This window comes from Myotis nattereri, assembly GCF_964212035.1.
Source record: "Myotis nattereri genome assembly, chromosome: 18".
Taxonomy (NCBI): domain Eukaryota; kingdom Metazoa; phylum Chordata; class Mammalia; order Chiroptera; family Vespertilionidae; genus Myotis; species Myotis nattereri.
In genome coordinates, this window is record NC_138093.1 from 30,105,169 (window position 1) to 30,124,672 (window position 19,504).

Here is a 19,504-nt window from a genome sequence, read left to right on the forward strand (position 1 = left end):
TTTCCTCTCTCCGGAAGTTCTGGCTGACCATACTAATTTTATTGCTTTTACTAACCCTGATGCTTTGTCTACCTTCTTTTTGAGAGCAGGGGCAGTGTCACGGTCCTCTGGGTCGTCGGCACATAGCACAATGCCTAGGGCACAGAAGCCACCAGCCACATGTGTGAATGGATGAATGGATGAATGAATGAATGAACGAACGAACCGAGACCATAATTCATGAGTTACTCTGCACGTGTGTATTGACCCCTGTAATAAACATGTACATTCCAACCTTTTGTGTGGATATGACAAGCTCATTAAATGTGTTATTGCACTTAGTCTTCAAAGGCCCATTTCACTGGCGAGAACACTGACTCTTGGGGTCAGCAGTTTGCTTATAGTCACGTGGTGAGCAAGCAGCAGAGGCCCCCAAGGCGAGGCAAAGGCAAAAAACAAAATGGGAGGGGGTTAAACGAGCACAAACCCGAACCAGGTTCCCTTAAAAATCTTTACTTCCTCCTAACACCTATGTTTTATGAAATTCTGCACGGTAGACTTTAGTGTCCTCTTACTGAGTGAGGTTCAGAGGGGTGAAGTGCTGTGCCCAGGCACACACAGCCACTCGCCGTTACACGGAGACGGCGTGGCAGGCCACATGCAGCTCTGCAGCCAGAGAGCTTGCGTGAGCTCCGTGCCTCCCACTGCACCCCAAGCCAGACAAGGCCTCTCTTCTGCTTGCTTCTCACAGACGCAGTCGCGCAGGCAGCATGTTGGTCTGTAGGTTGGAGGAAAATACCAGTGTTTAGGACAATCCTGAGAAGCCACCAGCCCTGAGTGGCAGGAAAGCGTGTGAGCCCTTCCAGGCCATGGAGGCTCCAGGATGGAGGTCCGATGTGTTGTTGGTGCTGAATTCCTGCTAGCTCCACTCAGAGCCAGCTTGGTCCTGAGGGAAATTTACTTCTGTGCATGTGACCTCTGAATTTTCCAATTCATGAACATCTTTATTACAGCACAAGCTGATGCATATTGCTCACTGCTTATGTGCCTGGCCCTGAGCTGTGCCCTGAAAGTACAGACCCGAACAAGGTCAAAGGGAAAGGCAAAAACAACAATGAAATAGATGCTACGTTAAAGCACTTGTCATGTGCTGTGGGAACAGTTAATTCAGCCTGGAAATATACAGGAAGGCTTCCTGGAGGCGGTGGCGTTTGAGTTAGACTGTGAAGGATGAAGGCTTCTTTGAACAGAGAATAAAGGGTCGGGCATTGTGAGCCAAGAGAAAGACGAAGACAGAAAGTCTGTTCTTCCCCACAGCCACTTCCCTAGCCCCTCACACCTCTGGGCAAAAACGCACCACCAAGATCAAGCACAGTAAGGGCGGCAAGTCTGTTTTCTTCTGGAGAGCAAGGGAAGGGATTGCATTTTGATGGGTATCTTGCCCCGGAGCCTATGGGCCTGGCAGTGGAAAGATGCTCATTTAATATTTATGGAAGAAAAGAGAGAACAGCCCACATTCCCCAAAGCCAGAGCAGAACTGCATCTTCAGTCCCGAACGCACGGCGGGGCACCCGGTGATCTCTGTGTGCCAGGCGCACTGCCCCCTTTGCTTTGACCTCTAGGACACTCAGAACTAGATCCGTGGCATCTGTTGGAATCTTGTGGTCGGCTTTTGGCTGTGTCCCATTTACTGCCTTCCTTTCCTTCTATCCTTATGTTCTTGCTAATTTTATCATTTATCTTGTGCTTTGTGCATCTGAGTAAGTACCTTTGAATCTGTAGTGGAGAACAAAGTTGAAGGTGAATAAAGTAAATTGGCAAACATAGGAACAAAGCCAAGTTAAAGGAATACTGCCTGCATAATAGTCCTGATGGAGAGAGAGGGTGGGCCGGGGAGCCAGGCAGAGGGAGGCTGCCGGCTCTGCTGCGGGGCGGAGGAGGATGTGGCGGCCGGGGGCGGCCGGGGGGGGGGGGGGGGGCGGGCAGGGCGGGGAGATAGCTGTTCACAGCCTCCTCAAGGCCTTGGCGCTGCTCCGGGGCTCGCCCACAGGCTGAGGTTCCTGTGCACGTGGACGTGCCCCTCCGAGTCCTTTAATGAACTTCGAACGGGAACACGCGGGCCACAGGCCTTGGGAACGAATGCCACAGGGAGGCAGGCACATGAGTCTTCTGAAAGGATAGGAGCCGGCCTGTCTGCGAGAGCAGCAGCCCACGTGGGCATCACCTCCTGCTTCCTTATCTGATCTGGTGGAGTGACAGCCAAGCCGACCAAGGAGAAAAGTCATAAAAAGTAGGTCTAGCAGCAGAAGCTCTGCTCGGCCTACTGCAGAGGCCGGACTCGGGCAAAAGACCGGGAAGATTTATTGATTCTCATTCATATTCTTTCTCCCTCCCTCCCTCCCTCCCTCCCTCCCTCCCTCCCTGGCGGCTTCAGATGGCTGGTTTGAATGACCATCGTCCTTTCTTGTGGCGCCTTCCTGCCGGCCTTGCTCCTTGCTGGACCTCACGGTGCTCATGGGCTGAGCGTGGAGCTCCTGACTCGCCGTCGGGAGGGGGCGCCATGGGCTGTGAATCCAGTTGGGGCCAAGGTGGCTCTGATCAGCTGCCCTTCTGCCCAGACGAACAGCAGCAAATGTGGGACCGTGGCTGCCCGGGGGAGGGAACACCTTCCAGGCTGGTGCCCTGGGGCTTCCTCCGGAGGAACTGAACTGGCCTCTGAGAGTCACAGGTTCCCCTGTGGCCTTCGTCACGCCCTCCTCCACCAGCTGCTTGTCCTGCCTCCGCTGTGTGCAGACCCTGGGGACAGAGTGTCGGCAAGGCAGGCAGAGTCCCTGCCCATCCAGGCGACAGGCTGGCAAGGACCTTGGACAAGTCAGTGAGCTTAAGGAGTGCAAGGTGACATCTGAGCTCGGACCTGAGGAAGAGTAGTAACTGGCCGGGCAAAGAGGAGGAGGAAAGACAACTCAAGTCGAAGGAACAGCATGTAAGGCGTCTCAGAGGCTCCAGAGCAGGGGTCCTCAAACTTTTTAAAAAGGGGGCCAGTCCACTGTCCCTCAGACCATTGGAGGGCCGGACTATGGTTTATAAAAAAAACATGAACAAATTCGTATGCACACAGCGGCGGCAAAAACACCTGGTGGGCCAGATAAATGTTTTCGGCGGGCCGCATGTGGCCCACGGGCCATAGTTTGAGGACCCCTGCTCCAGAGAGTCTGGCTTCAGAGAGTCTGGCGTGGCTGGGAATCTCTAGGAAGAACAGCATATCCAGGCCACGTGAGGTATGAGCCAGGTTCCACAGGCCCGGGGCGACAGCTCATGTGCCTCTCCCAGGCCAAAGCCTGGCAACAGGAGTACAATTTGGGGAGAAAAAGGGGAACCAGGCCATGGCCCTGGAGAGCTTACCTCCACTAGCCCCCACCCCAAACTTCTGACGACTAAGATTTACTCACATCTTAGCGGAGGCAACCGCAGTGTGACTGCCCAGTGAGATTCCTGACTGGCAGGTATGATAGCAGTGGTATCAGCCACAGAATCTGGCCTCCTCTCCCTCACCCCGGAGGGGCCGGGGCTGGCCCGGGAGAGGGGGCTTGGCTAGGAGTGGACCAGGGGTGAGTTCCAGGGACCAGGAACTGAGCAGCCACAATAAAGGGAGACTCTGGGCCCAGAGAGGCAGACTGAGCTGGACCGCTGCTGGAGAGCAGGAGCGGGAGAGGCCAGAGGAGCGGCCTGAGGCGGTGTTGAGAGGCAGCACTTGGAAGGGAAGAAGGCTGGCATCATAGAGCAGAGGGCAGGGGCCCAATGACGACCCCTGATGGTCCTCGGGTCCCTGCAGGAGTGAGGGTGGGCGGGCCTGTGTTACAGGAAGTGAAGACACAACACTTTCCCTTCTAAGTTGGTCTGGATCAGTGGTTCTCAACCTGCCTCATGCCGCGACCCTTTAATACAGTTCCTCATGTTGTGGTGACCCCCAACCATAAAAATTATTTTCGTTGCTACTTCATAACTGTAATTTTGCTACTGTTATGAATCGTAATGTAAATATCTGGTATGCAGGATGTATTTTCATTGTTCGTGACCCACAGGTTGAGAACCGCTGGTCTGGATCATGGGGTCTGTTGAGCTCTCGTTTGAATGTGAGGCCCAGAGTTGTTGTGCAGAGCAGCGGGAGGGACAGGAGCCTGTGTTTGCGGCCAGGAGACTTGCGTGTGAATCCCAGCCCTGCCCCTTGCTAGCCCTGTGGGATCAGGCAGATGACTTACCCTCCTTCAGCTTTGTATCTGTACAAGGGGGTAAGAACATCTGTGCCACAGGATATTCAGGACTAACTGGCATAGCAGTCGTGCATGTAGATGCCATTGTCTCCTTGGCGGATGTTTCCTCAACTCTCAGCCACTCAGATGGGCAGTTTCTCTTCAGCCCCGTGTGGAAGGCTGCGGGGCTGGGGGAGAGCCGATCACAGCACCTACACAGAAGTTGGATCTATCCGTCCTCCATCATCCACACACATCCATCCATCCGTCCATCCACCCACCCACTTCTGGCTTTCTGTAGACATGTTTTTTAAACCAATAGCTTCACAGTGTCACCGTCAGACCACCAAATGGTCTGCTTCAAACCTCTGTATTAATTTGCTAGGGCTGCCATAACCAAGTACCACAGAGTTGCTGAAATAATAGAAATGTATTGTCTCACAGTCCCAGAGGCTAGATGTCCAAGGTCAGAGTGTCAGCATGGTGGGGTCCTTCTGAGGGGTGGGGGTGGGGGGGGCTTTGCCCCAGCCCCCTCCCCGGCTGCTGGTGGTTTGTGGGATTCTTCGGTGTCTTTGGCTTCCGGCATATCCCTGATCTCTGCCTTCATCTTCACAGGGCTTTGTTCCTGCGTGCGTATCTGTGCCTGTGCCCAAGTTTCCCCTTTTTATCACATTGGATTAGGGGCTCACCCTCCTCCAACATGGCCTCATCCTAACTAATTATATCTACAACTACCCTGTTTCCAAATAAGACATTGTGTCCAGCCCTGTTGGGGATGCTGAACTGAATCAAGACAGGACTCCCGCTCTGGGGGCTGACGAATTAGCCGGGGAGCTCAGATATTTACATAGAAGACTAATTTGTGGCACAAAGTGTTGTTACTAGAGCAGAATGGAGATCCTGCTATGTCCAGAAAAGGGTTGAGCAGCTCTGGCTGGGAGGCTCCAGGAAGGCTTCCTGGAAGAGGTGGCATCCCTCGGGCCTTTGCTGAAAAGGGAGGATTTGAACCAGTGGAAGTGGGCACCGGGGAAGGGAGAGCAGACCGGTGAAGGCAGCATGTGGGCTCTGGGTTGGAGGTGGAAGGGGGACATGAGGCACGTGCAAGTCCTTCTCTGCCTGGGAGCGAGGCAGTGAGGGGCTGTCACACGCAGGCAGGATGCTTGCTGCATTTCTGCGTCTGTGCTACAAGCTGTCGGGTCCAGGTTTGCATCATCACGTCGTCTGGACGCGTCCCTGAATCACACACCTGTATCATAGCTCGAGCACACTGCAGGGGGAGCTGCGAAAACTGTTTGTGTGAATAGATTTATTTAGCATCTCGGGAGCACAGCAAGGCCCTTTTACGCGTTCTGTCCCTCGGACCAGATGCGCTAATAGGCTCCCAAGTGGAGGGAATGGCCTGGCTGTGGGAGTTTCATCTTTGTTAGCCCAGAGAGGCTTTTTAGAAGATGCTCCCGCAGACAGACCACCTCTGCAGCCCGTGGTCTGCCCCTGGGCCGGGGCATTCAGCAGCATCGGAGTCATGAACATCAATTCTCCTCCCGCACGGCCTGCGGGCTTCCTGGCCGAACAGTCACACCTCAGCTCTGCTGCCCACAACGCGGCCGGCAACCACCTTGTTGACCATGTGAAAACCAGGCAGGCGGCGTGCAGCCGAGCCGGCGGGCTTCGCTGCCGGTAATGGCTGGCGCTGTGTCCATCCTTGAGCAGATCCTGATCGAAACAGGCCTCTGGGAGCAGAGTCTGGGTCAAGCCAGTTAGATGCCCGCCGGCTCGTTACAGGCCGACTCCTGTAACGAGGTCTGCGCTGCCCGGTGCTGGAAGCATGGGCCTGACACCCTGACACCTCACTGCAGAGCTGGGAGTGCCCGCCCAGCACTGATTACCTGGCACCCCTCCTGGGCATGGCCGCCCTTGCCCACACCTCCCAGACTCCTCTCAGATGCTGGTCAAGCACAAGATTACATGGAGAGCCCTGGCCGGTTTGCTCAGTGGTTAGAGCATCGGCCGGTGGACTGAAGGGTCTTGGGTTTGATTCTGGTCAAGGGCACGTGCTTCAGTTGCAGGCTCGGTCCCTGGCCCTGGTTGCGATGCATGAAGCAGGCAACCAGTCGATGTGTGTCTGTCTCTCCCCGTCCCTTCCACTCTCTCTAGAAATTAATTGGGGGGGGGGGGAGGTCCTCAGGTGAGGATTTAAAAAAATGCATACATGGAGAGCTGACCTGGGTGCTTTCTCGGCCTGTCCCAGCACCCACTTCACCCTCCCCACAGCTGCTGCTTTCCTGGACGGCGAATCCCCAGAGAGCGGGCCTGCACTTTCTCCCTCGCACCCCTCCTTCTGCGGGTGCCTGACACAATGTGGGTTCAGTATATGTCTGTCAAATGGGAGGTGAGACCGTAGGAACCAGGGACCTCCCAGGGCTTCGGCTCCCTCATTTCGCACTTGGTTTTCTCATCTGGGAACCGAGGGTCAGGTGGGGGGAATTAGCCACTCGGCTTAGCTAGTTACACATTTCCCCCTTCCAGCTGCTTGAGGTCTGGGACCTGGAGGAGCAGGGGTGGGGGGTCCCCAGTTCAGGCTGCCATTTCCTGGCTGTGAGGCCTGAAGGACATCCCTGCCCTTCCTGGGCCTGGGTTTCCTCCTCTGTAACAGAAGCAGAACAGAGTGATAGGTGAGGTCCTTTCAGCCCAGCTGTTTTGTGGTGCTAGTTAAATCGTTAGGTTTCTGACACCCACATTCTGTCACCAGCCATGGCTCACCTAACCCCAAATAGGGGCTCAAAGAAAGGTCATTTTTCATTTGGTTTTCAAACGCTGAGGTGTGTGATTTGCGTATCTTGGGGCCTATTTTACTTTCCACTGCACTGTACTGCTGCAGAAACTAAAAGGGGTTTGCGTTCCCTGAACAAGGCAGCGACTGTGGGTGGGGATGCTCCCGACAGTCCCAGCCTGAGTGCTGGATCCGAATTCGGCAGCTAGTGGCAGTGAAGGCTGAGTGAGGCTGGAGGGCTTGGTGAAAGGGGCGACTTCAAGATGAATGAAAATACTGACAAAGAGGATTGGATTAATTGGCAAAAGGCAGGCCCTGGAGTCCAATGCTTTAGACTGGAATCTCGGTTACATCACTTAACCTTCCAAGTCTGTTTCTTCATCTGTCAGATGGGGCTAGTGATGGTACCTACTGGGAGGTTATCATCAGAATTGAATAAAATGCAATATGCAGAGTAGATGGCACACCACCCAGCTCTCAGTGAGTGTTCGGTGTTACTGCCGATTATGGTTGCGGGAGCATTATTTAGGGGCGGCAGGGCGTAGGACAGACTGCAATTGAAATTGGGAGGCCCAGACATAGGGGAGAGGGGCAGGATAGCTGGAAGGGAGGCCGCGGGAGGAACGGAGGGCTGATCATAAGGGGGTGAGAGCGGGCAGGGAGGGCGACCCTGACTCAGAACTAGAGGCAAGGGTTCCCCAGGGGGAGGATGGCCGAGGACAGGAGAGACCAGGAGGCCTCGGAGGTGAGTGCTCTGAGCTCTGTCTTCGGAGCACTTTCTATTGGCTCTGCAGAGCATTCACATCATGGTCTTGGCTGTATTTTTAGGGAAACTGCAGTCACATGGGGCCCATGTCAGGGCGAGGGTCCCAGGAATACCTTTGGCTAAAGTCGGACTGTAACTCGGCTCTCCAGCTGCCACCTGCCCCGCGACTCTGTCCCTGTCGCTATGATGGCTGCTGCTTGGTTAGCCCCAAATCACACACCTCAGGGAGCTCATGGTGTCTGCCTGGCCCAAGACCTTCATGCATTTCTCGAGGTGAAGGCGAGGCCCCGGGGGAAGAGACTTGAGGAGCCTGTGATTCTTCTCTGTCAGCTGCTCAGGGCTGGAGCGGACGAGAAGCTACAGGAGGGTCAGGTGTGAAGGCTTAGGAGGAGGGGCGTTGCACCGAGAGCCTGAGCTGACCTTCCCTCTTCCCTGGCGAGGCTGCAGGTCTTGGCTATTTGCGGTGCTTCTCAGCAGGTGCCCTTTAAAATCCCCCCAACCCTGGCCTGGCAGAGGGGTTGCGGGGGGGAGGGAGCAGGATGATGAAATCTGTGGTTTTCTCCAATATTCTCAATGCAGATGAGATAAATGCCCATCATCCAGGCATGTGCGCTGTCCCACTGGTCTGCCTTCTGAACCCCCCACTCCTGCCTGGGCAACTCCGACCAAGACCAAGCCCCTCCCAACCTGCTTTCAGCCCTGCTGACCGCTGACAGGGTGGGAAGGAGAGCTTGAGTTTGCAGCCCGGCAAAGAGAAGGCTGCTGGATGAGTCCTTGGCCGTCCTTGACTTTGCAAAGTATGGACAGGAGGAGAGGGCACTGACCAGCCACTCTCCATGTCTGTTAAGAGCAAGTGGAGTTGGATTTAAGTGGAAGCAGACAAAACTGTGTGTGTTGTCTGCTTCATAAAATTGACCACTGACCAATATAAAACTGACGATTAGACAATTGATACAGAACAGACCTTCAATAGAGAGAGTAGCAGTGAGGGCTGGGAGAGCCAGGGCCTTGCTCTCCCAGACTCTCTCCATCTGTACAACATAAGAACACGAGCCCCACGTGTGCTGCAGGGCCACTGCGGTCCCAAAGGCGACAGTGTGTGCCAGCTTGCTGCAAGCACACGCAGGGCACAGATGCCAGGGGTAATGGCCGGTTGCACTGGGTGGGTGAGAAGACACAGGACTGGACCAAGTGCCTCTTGAGGTCTCTCTCTGGGCTCCTCTGCCTTTGTGATCAGAGGAACCACTGGCCACTGCGAAACAGAGAAGGAGAAAGGGAGTGAGTCTGTGGAGAGGCTGTGCCAGTGCCAGGGGTCTCTAATCTTTGAGGCCGGGAGATTGTTACTAGAAATGAGGGTGATAACCTAAACTCTGAAACGGCAGGAAGTCAGAGTCCTCCTACCCAGACCCCAGGCTTTGTGCGGCGCCTCGGCCCTCCCTTCCTTTAGACGGCACAGCAGGCGCGGGAAGGGCCCCTGCCCTTGAGACAGGTTCTTAGGTGGCACCAGACGCTTCCCACCCTTGACCCAGGAGATGGCACTCTGTGTCTGCTCTGGCCTGGGGCCCCTCTCCCTGCTTGGGTGCTGCTTCCTGGTGCTGACAGCAGTGTGTGATGGGCAATCCCCAAGTGAGGGTTCTCCCCCTCCCAGGGCTGGCTGCCGACAGGGTACACTCTGCCCTTCAGTCCCGGGGCACCATTTCTGAACAGCGACCCCATGCAGGGCACCTGGATTCTTCCTGTTCATTTAGCGGCTGGGCCTCCAGAGCAAGAGGAGAAGCTAAGAACAAGCCTGATTTAGTCCAAGAACCTTTGTACTTCAAAACCAGGTGTTGTGAGCACGTGCTGTGTGCCCTGCGCTGGGCCTGGCCCGGCCAGGGATACAGAAATAGGCGTCGCTTCTTTCTCAGAGATCTCGCAGGAGAGCTAGGAAGGCAGCATTTCATCCTCTCTCTGATGGAAGCACCAGTGGGGAAAACATGGCAGGGTCAAATCTAGGTTCGTCGTATTAACGCGCAGCACTTGCTGAGGGTGTGCTACGGGTGTCGGGCACTTCACAGGCGACATCTCCCGTGGTCTTTCTATGGCCCTGTAGAGTTGGTAGGCTCCCTGGGGATTTCCCACAGGTTAAGCGGTGGGAGACACCAGCCTGGGGTGCTGAGAACAGACGGGGGGACCCGTGTGCAGTGCTTCTGCTGCCCCTGCCTGGCTCCCCCGTGCCAGCCAAGAACACTGCAGCACCCCGCTTGGAGTCAGCGGGCTGAGTATCGGCGCAGGTTGGGAAGGACAAACTGTCCAGATGTTCAGCTTCTGGGTCAAATCAGAAGCCCAGAGGTTGTTTCTCGTTGTGAGAGAGAAACGTTGAAAAAAGTGCAGGCTAGATCCTGCAGCCCAGTCAAGGGGCCTCTGAATTCTGTACAGGGTTCAGGACCAACTTCTGCCATCCGTGCATCGGTCTGTCCCTGTGCCATGGGCTTGCAGGGATAGCATGTGAAAAAAACACAGAACAGAGGAGGTGGAAGGGATGCGGCCACTTGATATGCACCACCAGTCCCCTAATTCTGCATCAGCTGCTTCCTGAAAATTAAAATGTCACTTTCCCAGATGCATTGATGTGGGTTACTCTACCGGAAACAGGCTGGCCTCGGATGGGGGTGTGGCTGGTGGGAGCAAGACAGAGGGCCTTGGAAAAGAGGGCCTTTGGCAGATTGCACGGCCAGGCCCCTTTTCAGAGGAGCTGGTGCCCGAGCCCAGCGCAGGCCACAGGCCAGAAGGAGGGCGCGCCCCTCCCTGTGGCAGGGGGTGGCAGCAGCACGGGCTTTGGCGTGAACGTTCAGTGGGAGACAAGTTACGGTGCTTGCTCTCTAGGAATGAGGCGTCATCTGGGATTGAAATAAGCACATCCTACGTCTGCATTTGGCAAAAGCAGCTTAGGGGGCTGCCATCGAGGGGGGTGAACAGTCCTGAGGATGGAAATGACTTCTCAGCCCCAGTCCCAGGGCAGGAGGCAGTCCTGGGTCTGGGTGATGAGCACTGGCTGTAGTTTCTCATGATCTCATTCGTCCTCAGAGGTGTTCACTGCACAGCCCAGGCCACGCTCAAAGCCCCCTGCCCGTGGGAGTCCTGTCCGTGTTCAGTCTACCAGGGGAGTCCTCCCAGCCCCAGGGGCTTGGCTTTCCCTAGAGCCCTGGAGACCTGGCCAGGGCACTTCCCAAGGCCCACCCCCCCTCTTGGATCTTTGGGACCCCAGCCCTGACGGCAGAGCTTGGGTGTCAGCTGACGTGGGCCCTGATCTCTGCTCTGTAGACTAGTTGAATGAGCTGCCAGGAAAGCCCTGCACCTCTCTGAGCCTGAGTCCCTCACTGTGAAAGAAGGGTAGCTCTTTGTGGGCTTGTGGGTGAGAGCGACCCTTTTCTGTCCCTTATAAGGATTCTCATTGGATGCAGGGCTCACCCTAACGCAGAATAATATCATCTCAAGATCCTTACCGTATTAATCTGCAAAGACCCTTATTCCAAATAAGGTCATGTTTGAGGTTCCAGCTGGACATAGCTTTTGGTGTCCACGATTCGATCTGCTACACAGAGGGAGCACAAAGCGGGGAGGAGAGTGACAAGTATGGCCTTACTGAGATGCCAGGGCCGGCGGCTCACCTGCTTGCCTGGCCATCAAGGCTGGATCTCGTCTGAAGTCATGCCCCGTCCTGAGGAATCAAAGGCCTGATGTATCTAGTGAATCGGTCCCTCCTTAAATGCTCCGGGGTCTCTGCTTCTTGGCCTCTCTCCTCCCCTGGGCCAGGTCTTCTCTCTGCTTCAATGTTCTGTGCCTGAATTCTTTAGAGAAGTTGCTGATGGACAGGGAGTGAGAGAAACGAGCAGAGAGGGGTGGCAGGGCAGGGCTAGAGGTTATCAACATATGCTGAGAGAAACTGTCCTTTTCCTGAAACCAAGGCATTTTCCCCAGCAGAATGGCTTAGCGCACGGGCATGGGTGGGGCCTCTGGTGGTCAGGGGTAGAGTCTTAGCCCCTCAGTTCCTTCATCTGAAAAAGGAGGACAGTGATTGTGTCCACCTGGGGGGCTGCTGTCAGGAGGGCGGGAGGCAGCACACACCACCCGTTTAACAGCGGTGCCTGGCCCATCATTGCCCCCACCCCACCGGGACCGCCGCCACGAAGACACTTTTCTGTGGCAGGTGGCATGTCTGCCGTGGTGTCATTCCATGTGCTGTTTCCTTGTCTACCTAATTCCAGCTCATCCTTCTAGAATCATCTCAAAAGTCACCCCTTGAAGAATGATACATACTACATTTACTCAGCGACTGCTAAATGTCAGGCACTCTTCTTAAAGGCTTGCCGATGTTATCCAGCTTAATCCTCCGGTAGCCTTATGAAGTCAGGAGCGATATCTGCTTTTATAGACGAGACACGGAGGCTTGGGGAACAAGTCTGTCTGATTTCCAGAGCTTGTGCTCATGCTGCCTGTCACTCCATGCCAACTCCACCAGCTCCCGCCCACCCTGGGCCCCTAGAACCTTAGACTTCAGCTGAGAGTTTGCCAGTCATCTTTCAGACACCCTTTAGGGACCAGGGACTCATTGAAGTCATCCCGCTGGCATTCCCAAAACCCTCTCCCCTGCCCCCCCCCACCCCCGCCCCCCTGAGGCTCAATCCTGGACAGCACACAGGAGGGCTGAGCCAGGCAGGGAGGTGAGGAGGAGGCGGGTAGTGTGTGGCCACTCACAGGGGAGCACGGAGACAGCAGAGGGTCATGATCACACCAGCCATCAACCCAGGGTTCTGAGACCGTGGTCCACGGGTCAGGTCAGGCCGCCTGCATCAGACTCACCTGGGGGCTTGTTACCAAAGCCAATGGCTGACCTTGCCAGGGAACATCTCGCTCTGTAGACAGCAGCCTCTCCAGGTGGTTCTGAAGCACAGCCACATTTGAGACCTGTTCATCTGGTCCAGCCAGGAGGAACGTGACTGGCCCAAGGTCACACAGTGGCGGAGCTGGGGCCACTCCGAGCCTGTGTTCCTCCTCCTGCTCTCTGTGGGTTTCAGTTTGGGGATGTGTGTCTCAGTCCAATAAAAACCAAGCTAAATCCCTTTTAGTTTACCTATGGTTTCCTATGATTCATGCCTTAGCCTCTGCTCATTTGCTCATAATGTCACTGAGAATTGGCATTGCACCTGTTAGATACAGCTTTACTCTTCTAAGCACCAGCCTCCCATTTGCTGTGCCGTCAGGACTCTGGGCGGTCCACCCCCTCCCACAGCTGTCTTCCCCTCCGTGTGCTGCTGGGACCCTCCTGCTCAGTGGCCCCGAGGGACTCCTGCTCCCCTTGGCCTCATTTTGGTGGGCTCGAGAGGGGCCAGGCCCTCTTTGGATACAATCTAGAAGAGGGAGAACGCTTTTTCAAATAAACCTGAAAATGGCTTCTCAGAAGGCCCTGCAGCTTGGGGAGTGGGGTGTCGATTCATTTCAGCTTAACCACCGCTCATCAAAGGCCTCTCAGGCTCAAGGCCCTTGCTTGGTGAGCTCTCAGACGGATGCGGAGATGGATGAGGGAGGCATAGCTGCTGTCCCTGCCCTGAGGCATCCTCTGCCTCCCCATCCCCATAGTCCAGTAAGTCCGGAGCTGTTTAGCATTCTGTGTGGGCCTCACACGCCCAACACGTCAGGCCCTGCTGTGGGCTGGCAGGACACTGGCTGGCCAGGAAGGTCGGACTTAGCCCATCACTGGTGCCATGATCTGTGTCAGCCTGTCTCCGAGGCTGGGCCTTCCCAGGGGTGATTAGAGGGCCCCTGGTAACAACCGCTCCAGACAGACCCTGCGCCTCCCTGTTGCAGTGGCCTCTGTCTACAGATGGCCAGCGTGAACAAAGGTGATTCAAGGCAAGAGCCCTGATCCACACCCTGGAGTTCTGTTTCTACCTAGCGGTGTGACCTTCAGCAGGTCGCTCTACCAGCTAAGCCCCAGTCTCCTCAACTGTCAAACTGTGGGGGAGACCCCTGCACCCCTCCCTGGAATTTTGGCTTGAATGAGAGAATGCACTTGAGTATGTGGAATAAGCCGTAAAGCACAATAAAAAGGACTGTGCTATTAGAATCACAAATTGTTCGTTCTCAAAGGGACTTCAGAGGTGATCTCATCCAGTGGTTTTTTTGGACCAAGGAATCCTTTCCCAGAAAGAAATCTTACACCGAAGCCCAGTACATGAAACAGGAAAACCTGGCGCTGCTCTGATGGGAGTTTGGGGACGAGGCCGTCCAGCTGGTGAGGGCGGGTGTGAGGGCGCTTGCTCAGGGCCCAGTCTTCGTGTGGCTCAAATTAATTTCATTTCGAAACTTTTCACCTTCGTGGCACCTGTTAAAAACCTTCATCTCAAGGCTACTTCTAAATATCAGCTCGCTGAGCTCATGTAAGAGATTGAAAAAAATAAAAATTGGTCGGGCAGGGATGATGAAATCAGTATTAGGTCAGTCTGACTTAAAGATGAGTGAAAATGGAAGTCCCTTAGGATTTTATTTATGCCTTACTCTTCAGGAGCTTCTGAGTTGTGCACTGAGAAAGCGACCTGTAATCTCTTTTTCTCTCTCTCTGGTAGACCACAAACATCAGAAATAGACGTGTGTGCGCGCGTGTGCATGCTGGGGGCATACACATCACCTCTTTCACCCTAGCATGGGCCTCACAAATAGGGGGTTGGCCATAATTTATTCACTCATGCATTCATGGATTCATTGACCACTGATGGAGCATTGTATGTGCCAGGCCTGATACTGAAGGTGAAACACACACACCCACACAAAAATACAATGGAGACTAAAGCACTGTGCCCACCTTCAGGGAGCTACTGCCTAAGGAAAAGACAAATGGGCAAAATGCTGCCTCTTAACAAGAATCTGCGATGGAGGAGCATGTGGCTGCCCCAAGCCTGGTACCACCAGGAAGGTCTTCTGACCAGGGGTCAGGGAGAGGCAGGGAAGCTTGCTGGAGTAGATGACTCCTAAGCTGAATCCTGAAGGTTTCGTAGGAGTCCTGTTGAAGGAATGGGGTGGAAGATGATATTGATGGGCGTTATTTCAGGACCTGAAATTGCTCAGTACAGACAGAGCATATAGAGCCACTGATGGGCAGGCGAGTTGATCCCACAGCTTCATCAGTCATGTCTTAGTGTTTGAACTAATCCATTTCCATCCACCAGGGGGCAGTGAATCTGCAATGGAGACTCCACACCCCAAACTCCAGGGGCTCTGCAGTAGGGGTCGAGATAGGCACCATTTAGCTGAAACATGGAAACAGCCTTCCCATCCATTAGGGCTCTGCACAAATACAGAGGGCGCCTCATCCCCCCACACTGATGTAATTTCAGTGTTGGGCAGAGGGGGTTCTGGGGGACACTACCCTTTCCAAAGAGAGGGTCTTGAGGAAAGAATTTCAGAAATGCTGCCTGGGATATTGTCGTCTTTGACATTCGTAAGGCTCACTAGCAAGTTAAGGCTCTGAGAAGTCCTCCAGTAAAGCAGCAAATTTAACACTATGATGTGGCTCAAATTCATTTCATTTTGAAACTTTCCACCTTCACGACACCTGTTAAAATTTCACCGAACATTTAGAAAAGCAAGACAGACTTTCCCAGGCCTCCAGCTAGAGCCTGTTTGGAGCAGAGGGCATCCTGGGCGTGGGGTCTTGCCCATCATTCCTAGCGCACGCTGCTGCTGTGGGAGCTGCTGTGGCAGCACAGACTCGTGGTGGTGAGTCACGCGGCCACTCCTGCCCACTTGGATCTAAAGTACTTGGCCAAATGTCTAGTCATGGCTGCCTCTGAGAAAAGAGTCCATGACCAACTTCTCCAAAAACAGCGGTGGAAGTTAGCAAGCAGAGGCCGAGACCCTGGATAAGCAAGGCCGTCAGGCCACAGCAGCTGTGTCCGCAGGGCCACTGGTCTTATTCTGACTTCCAAAGGGGACGCAAAGGCCTTCTGGGATTGCAGGCAGCTCTTTCCCGGTTCACCTGCGCATCGGGTGAGCCAGTGACGTTCAGGTGGGGCTGCCCCGGGCACCCAGGATGAGCGAGGGCAGCACCAGCATGGCACTCTGGGAAAAGCCAAGAGCTTCAGAGAGTCAACATAGATCCGAGGAGACTGTAGCCGGTGAGTGCTGAGCTGCCCGCTCTGATGACACGGCCACAGGCGAATGACCTGAGGGGCGTTTGGCTGAGGAGCACATCCAACTCAAGGAGGAGCTACGTGTCCACCTGGGACGCATACTAAGCCTTTGTTAACCTGCGGGATGCTCCTCTGTACAACCTCCTGGGATAAGTTTTGTGTTGATGCCTCAATATTTGAAGAAGTGCTTCCTTTTCTTTAGCCTTAAAACATCTCATTTTATCTCAAGGCTACCCCTGCCCTTTGATGTTGAGAATGGGTAAGAAGACTCTGTGTTTGAACCAATCCCTTCCTTTTACAACATTAATGAGCTCTGTGATTTCATCTTTCCAGGCAGAAGACATTCTCCCATTGATTCATTAGCTCATATTTATCTGTTATTCATTCATTCATTCCACAAATATTTACAAAGAGCCTCCTAGTTACCAGGCGTTTTCCAAGTTCTGGAAACAGAACAAAAGAGACAATCCCTATTCTCTTAGGTTAGAGCATATATATACATTTTTTATATATATAAAATACGAGGTTATATGCCAAGTACTGTGCTAGGCCCTTAGGGAGCTTTCAGAGGTAATAGGATAAAGATGTAAACAGCTGGTATCTTGTTTGGGAATTGCAGCTTACAAAGAACAGAACCCCTCTTGAAGAGGACACAGTAAGAGCCCATTTCTTGCTGTTGGAAAGCCAAGAAGAGTTTAGGAAAAGGCCAGTGAAGGCAGTCACCAAGCAAAGCCCAGAAGGCTTTGGCAGAGATGTGAGGGGCTGGGAGCCTTGCCCGTGGGGGCGGGCTGGAAGCCAGAGCTGTGACCCGCAGAGGGACCACGTGGCCCATTAACACGCGTGTCATTCTGTCTCCCCCCAGATCGTGTTCCGGAAGATCAGCGACGTGAAGCGGGAAGAGGAAGAGCGCATGAAAAGGAAGAATGAGGCTCCCCTGATCCTGCCCCCGGACCATCCTGTCCGCAGACTCTTCCAGAGGTTCCGGCAGCAGAAAGAGGCCAGGCTGGCGGCCGAGAGGGGGGGCCGGGACCTGGATGACCTGGACGTGGAGAAGGGCAGCGTCCTGGTGGAGCACGCCTCGGCCAACCACAGCCTGGTGAAGGCCAGCGTGGTCACGGTGCGCGAGAGCCCCGCCACGCCCGTGTCCCTCCAGACCTGCCCCCCGGGGGCGGGGGCGCCGGACCTCGCCAAGCTGCACGCGCCCGGGTCCGAGTGCCTGGGCGCCAAGGCCGGCGACTGTGCCAAGCGCAAGGGCTGGGCCCGCTTCCGAGATGCCTGCGGGAAGGGCGAGGACTGGAACAAGGTATCCAAGGCCGAGTCCATGGAGACGCTCCCCGAGAGGACCAAGGCAGCCGGGGAGGCCACACTGAAGAAGACGGACTCGTGCGACAGCGGCATCACCAAGAGCGACCTGCGCCTGGACAACGTGGGCGAGGCCAGGAGCCCCCAGGACCGGAGCCCCATCTTGGCCGAGGTCAAGCACTCCTTCTACCCCATCCCCGAGCAGACGCTGCAGGCCAGCATCCTGGAGGCCAAGCTGGAGCTCAAGGAGGACATCAAGGCCCTGCACACCAAGATGACCCACATCGAGACCCAGCTGGCCGAGATCCTCAGGATATTAGCGTCCAGAAGGTCCTCCCAGTCCCCCCCGGAGCTGTTCGAAATATCCGGGCCCCACTCCCCAGAATCAGGGAGAGACATTTTCAGCGCCAGCTGAGAGGTCTGTTCATGAACAGTCAGAGACAAAAACCGACCCCCCGCCCTAGGCAACACCCCCACCACACACCCCTACATGAGCAGCAACTCTCAGAGCAGGCTCTTCCTGATAGAAAACCAAAGTGGGACCAGTTGCTTAGGCACACGCTCTCCTTCCGCCAAAGGCGTGGGGAGGAGAGTGTGCATCGGAACTGTCTTTGCACAATTTCGGAAGAGGGGGCATGCGGTCTAAAGGGTGTTTCCCTTCATTTTTAATTTTTTACTGCCGTGATATTAGTAAAAGATGAAAACTACCAGAAAAGAGCAGCCGCCATTTGGACACTGGTGGGGGAGCAATGGGTCTGGCTCCTTCTCCCAGTCCCCAAAGACTGTGGTGGGCACAGGACTTCCCAGCATTCCCTGTCCTTGTACAGCCTGTGTCTGGCATCACCGTCTATTTTCCTACAGTCGTCGTTTGTAACGAGCTCGGGACCAGGGGAGTTTGAGGGACAGGGAGGGGAGCGCCTTTCAACTTCCTGTCTCTAATGGTTTAGGCCAAAAAGCAGCTGAGGTGCTGTGGGTGCATCCCACAGACACAGAGCCGGGACTCCCCCGGCTCCTTTCTCCAAAGAGGTGGACCAAGCGTCAGAGCTGGAGAGGGGCCCTTGGGATCCAGGGGTTCTCCGCAGCTGGCTCCTAAGGATGCTCCGAGGGGAGGGCTCTGGGGGCCCCAGATGAATTTTGGCCTTGCTTCACGCCACTGGCCTCATCACCAGGCCCCTTTGCTTCTTGTCCTTCTCCGCCTCTCCCCGCGTGCTCCTGTGGCATTCCTCAGGGTATGGGACATCGGCAGGAAGGGTGATGAGCCCAGAGTTGCTTCATTAGCCAAGCAGACACACATAACCTCAGAAAAATGATTGTTGCAAGTGCTATGTTTCTATTATCATTCTCATTGGGATTGCCCTTCAGAAGTCTGGATTTTTTCCGCTGCATGGGGTCGTTCTAGGACACGTAGGAGCCAGGCTTGGCCTTATTTTAAAGCTACTCTCTTTACCTCCTACTAGAGTCAGGAGGACTTCAAAAAGATTGCAGGGCCATGATGGTCCTCGCTTCCGGAGCTGGGAAAAGAAAACGGGGCAGTGGGTTTTCCAGAAGTCTCTGTGAGGTGGTGGAGAGAGGTGGCCGTGGAGCCATGGTCCGTAGGGAAGGTCTGAGCTCAGAATGATGATCGTGGGGCCGCCTGTGGGCCATCCAAGTCCCTGTGCCACACTCCTCGGGGACTCTCCACTGCTTCCTACGACCTGGGGCAGGTCATTCCTGTGCTTGGGCTGCTGTCATCGGTGTCTGGGAAAGGCAAGAGAGAAGAGTTCCCTCCCAAGCAAAGTGGGGCTTGCCCAGGTGTCGGCCCTGCAGAGAGGAACCAGGACCCTTAAAAACTGACAAGCAAAGTTGGAAGTTGAGTTCTAAGAACTCAGCTCTGGGAGAGTGAGGCCGGCATGCAGGTGGTCTGGCCTGTGAGTGACAGCATGGCGTGCCAGGGCCCTGGCCTCTGAGCCTGCTACGCTGCGGCAGCCCTCTTAGCGCCTGTGCCCGCAGTGCCTTGCTGCAGAGAACCTGGACCCCAGCACTGGTTTCCCTGGGACTGAGGGGACCCGACAGGTCAGGACCTGCCCCAGCAGAGATAGTCAGTGGCCGTGGCACGAACCAGGACTTGGCCCTCAGTCATCTGGGCAGAGTGGAGCTGTCCTCTCCTGGCTCCCAGGGTTGGCACAGACGGCCCTGGGCAGCCAAGTCTGGAGGTCAAGGCCAGGGACCTTCCCCAGGGGGCCGCGCTCTCACTCGAGGCTTACAAGGGTGGCCCCAGGCTTCCCGAGGC

At 55.1% G+C, this 19,504-nt stretch overlaps 1 protein-coding gene across 2 annotated transcripts in view; it reads left to right on the forward strand.

The window, feature by feature from the left end:
- KCNH1 (potassium voltage-gated channel subfamily H member 1) overlaps positions 1-18,595 on the forward strand; it is a gene marked incomplete at its 5' end in the record, with an annotated part of 257,134 nt that extends 238,539 nt beyond the window's left edge. Inside the window, one exon of one of the 2 annotated variants that reach the window (XM_081111939.1) lies at positions 16,796-18,595. In XM_081111939.1, coding sequence (XP_080968065.1) covers positions 16,796-17,650 — 855 coding nt within the window. In that variant the 3' untranslated portion in view covers positions 17,651-18,595. The remainder of the gene's footprint in view (positions 1-16,795) is intronic. The other variant, XM_081111938.1, reaches the window with a different exon arrangement.
- Between the last annotated feature and the right edge of the window lie 909 nt (positions 18,596-19,504).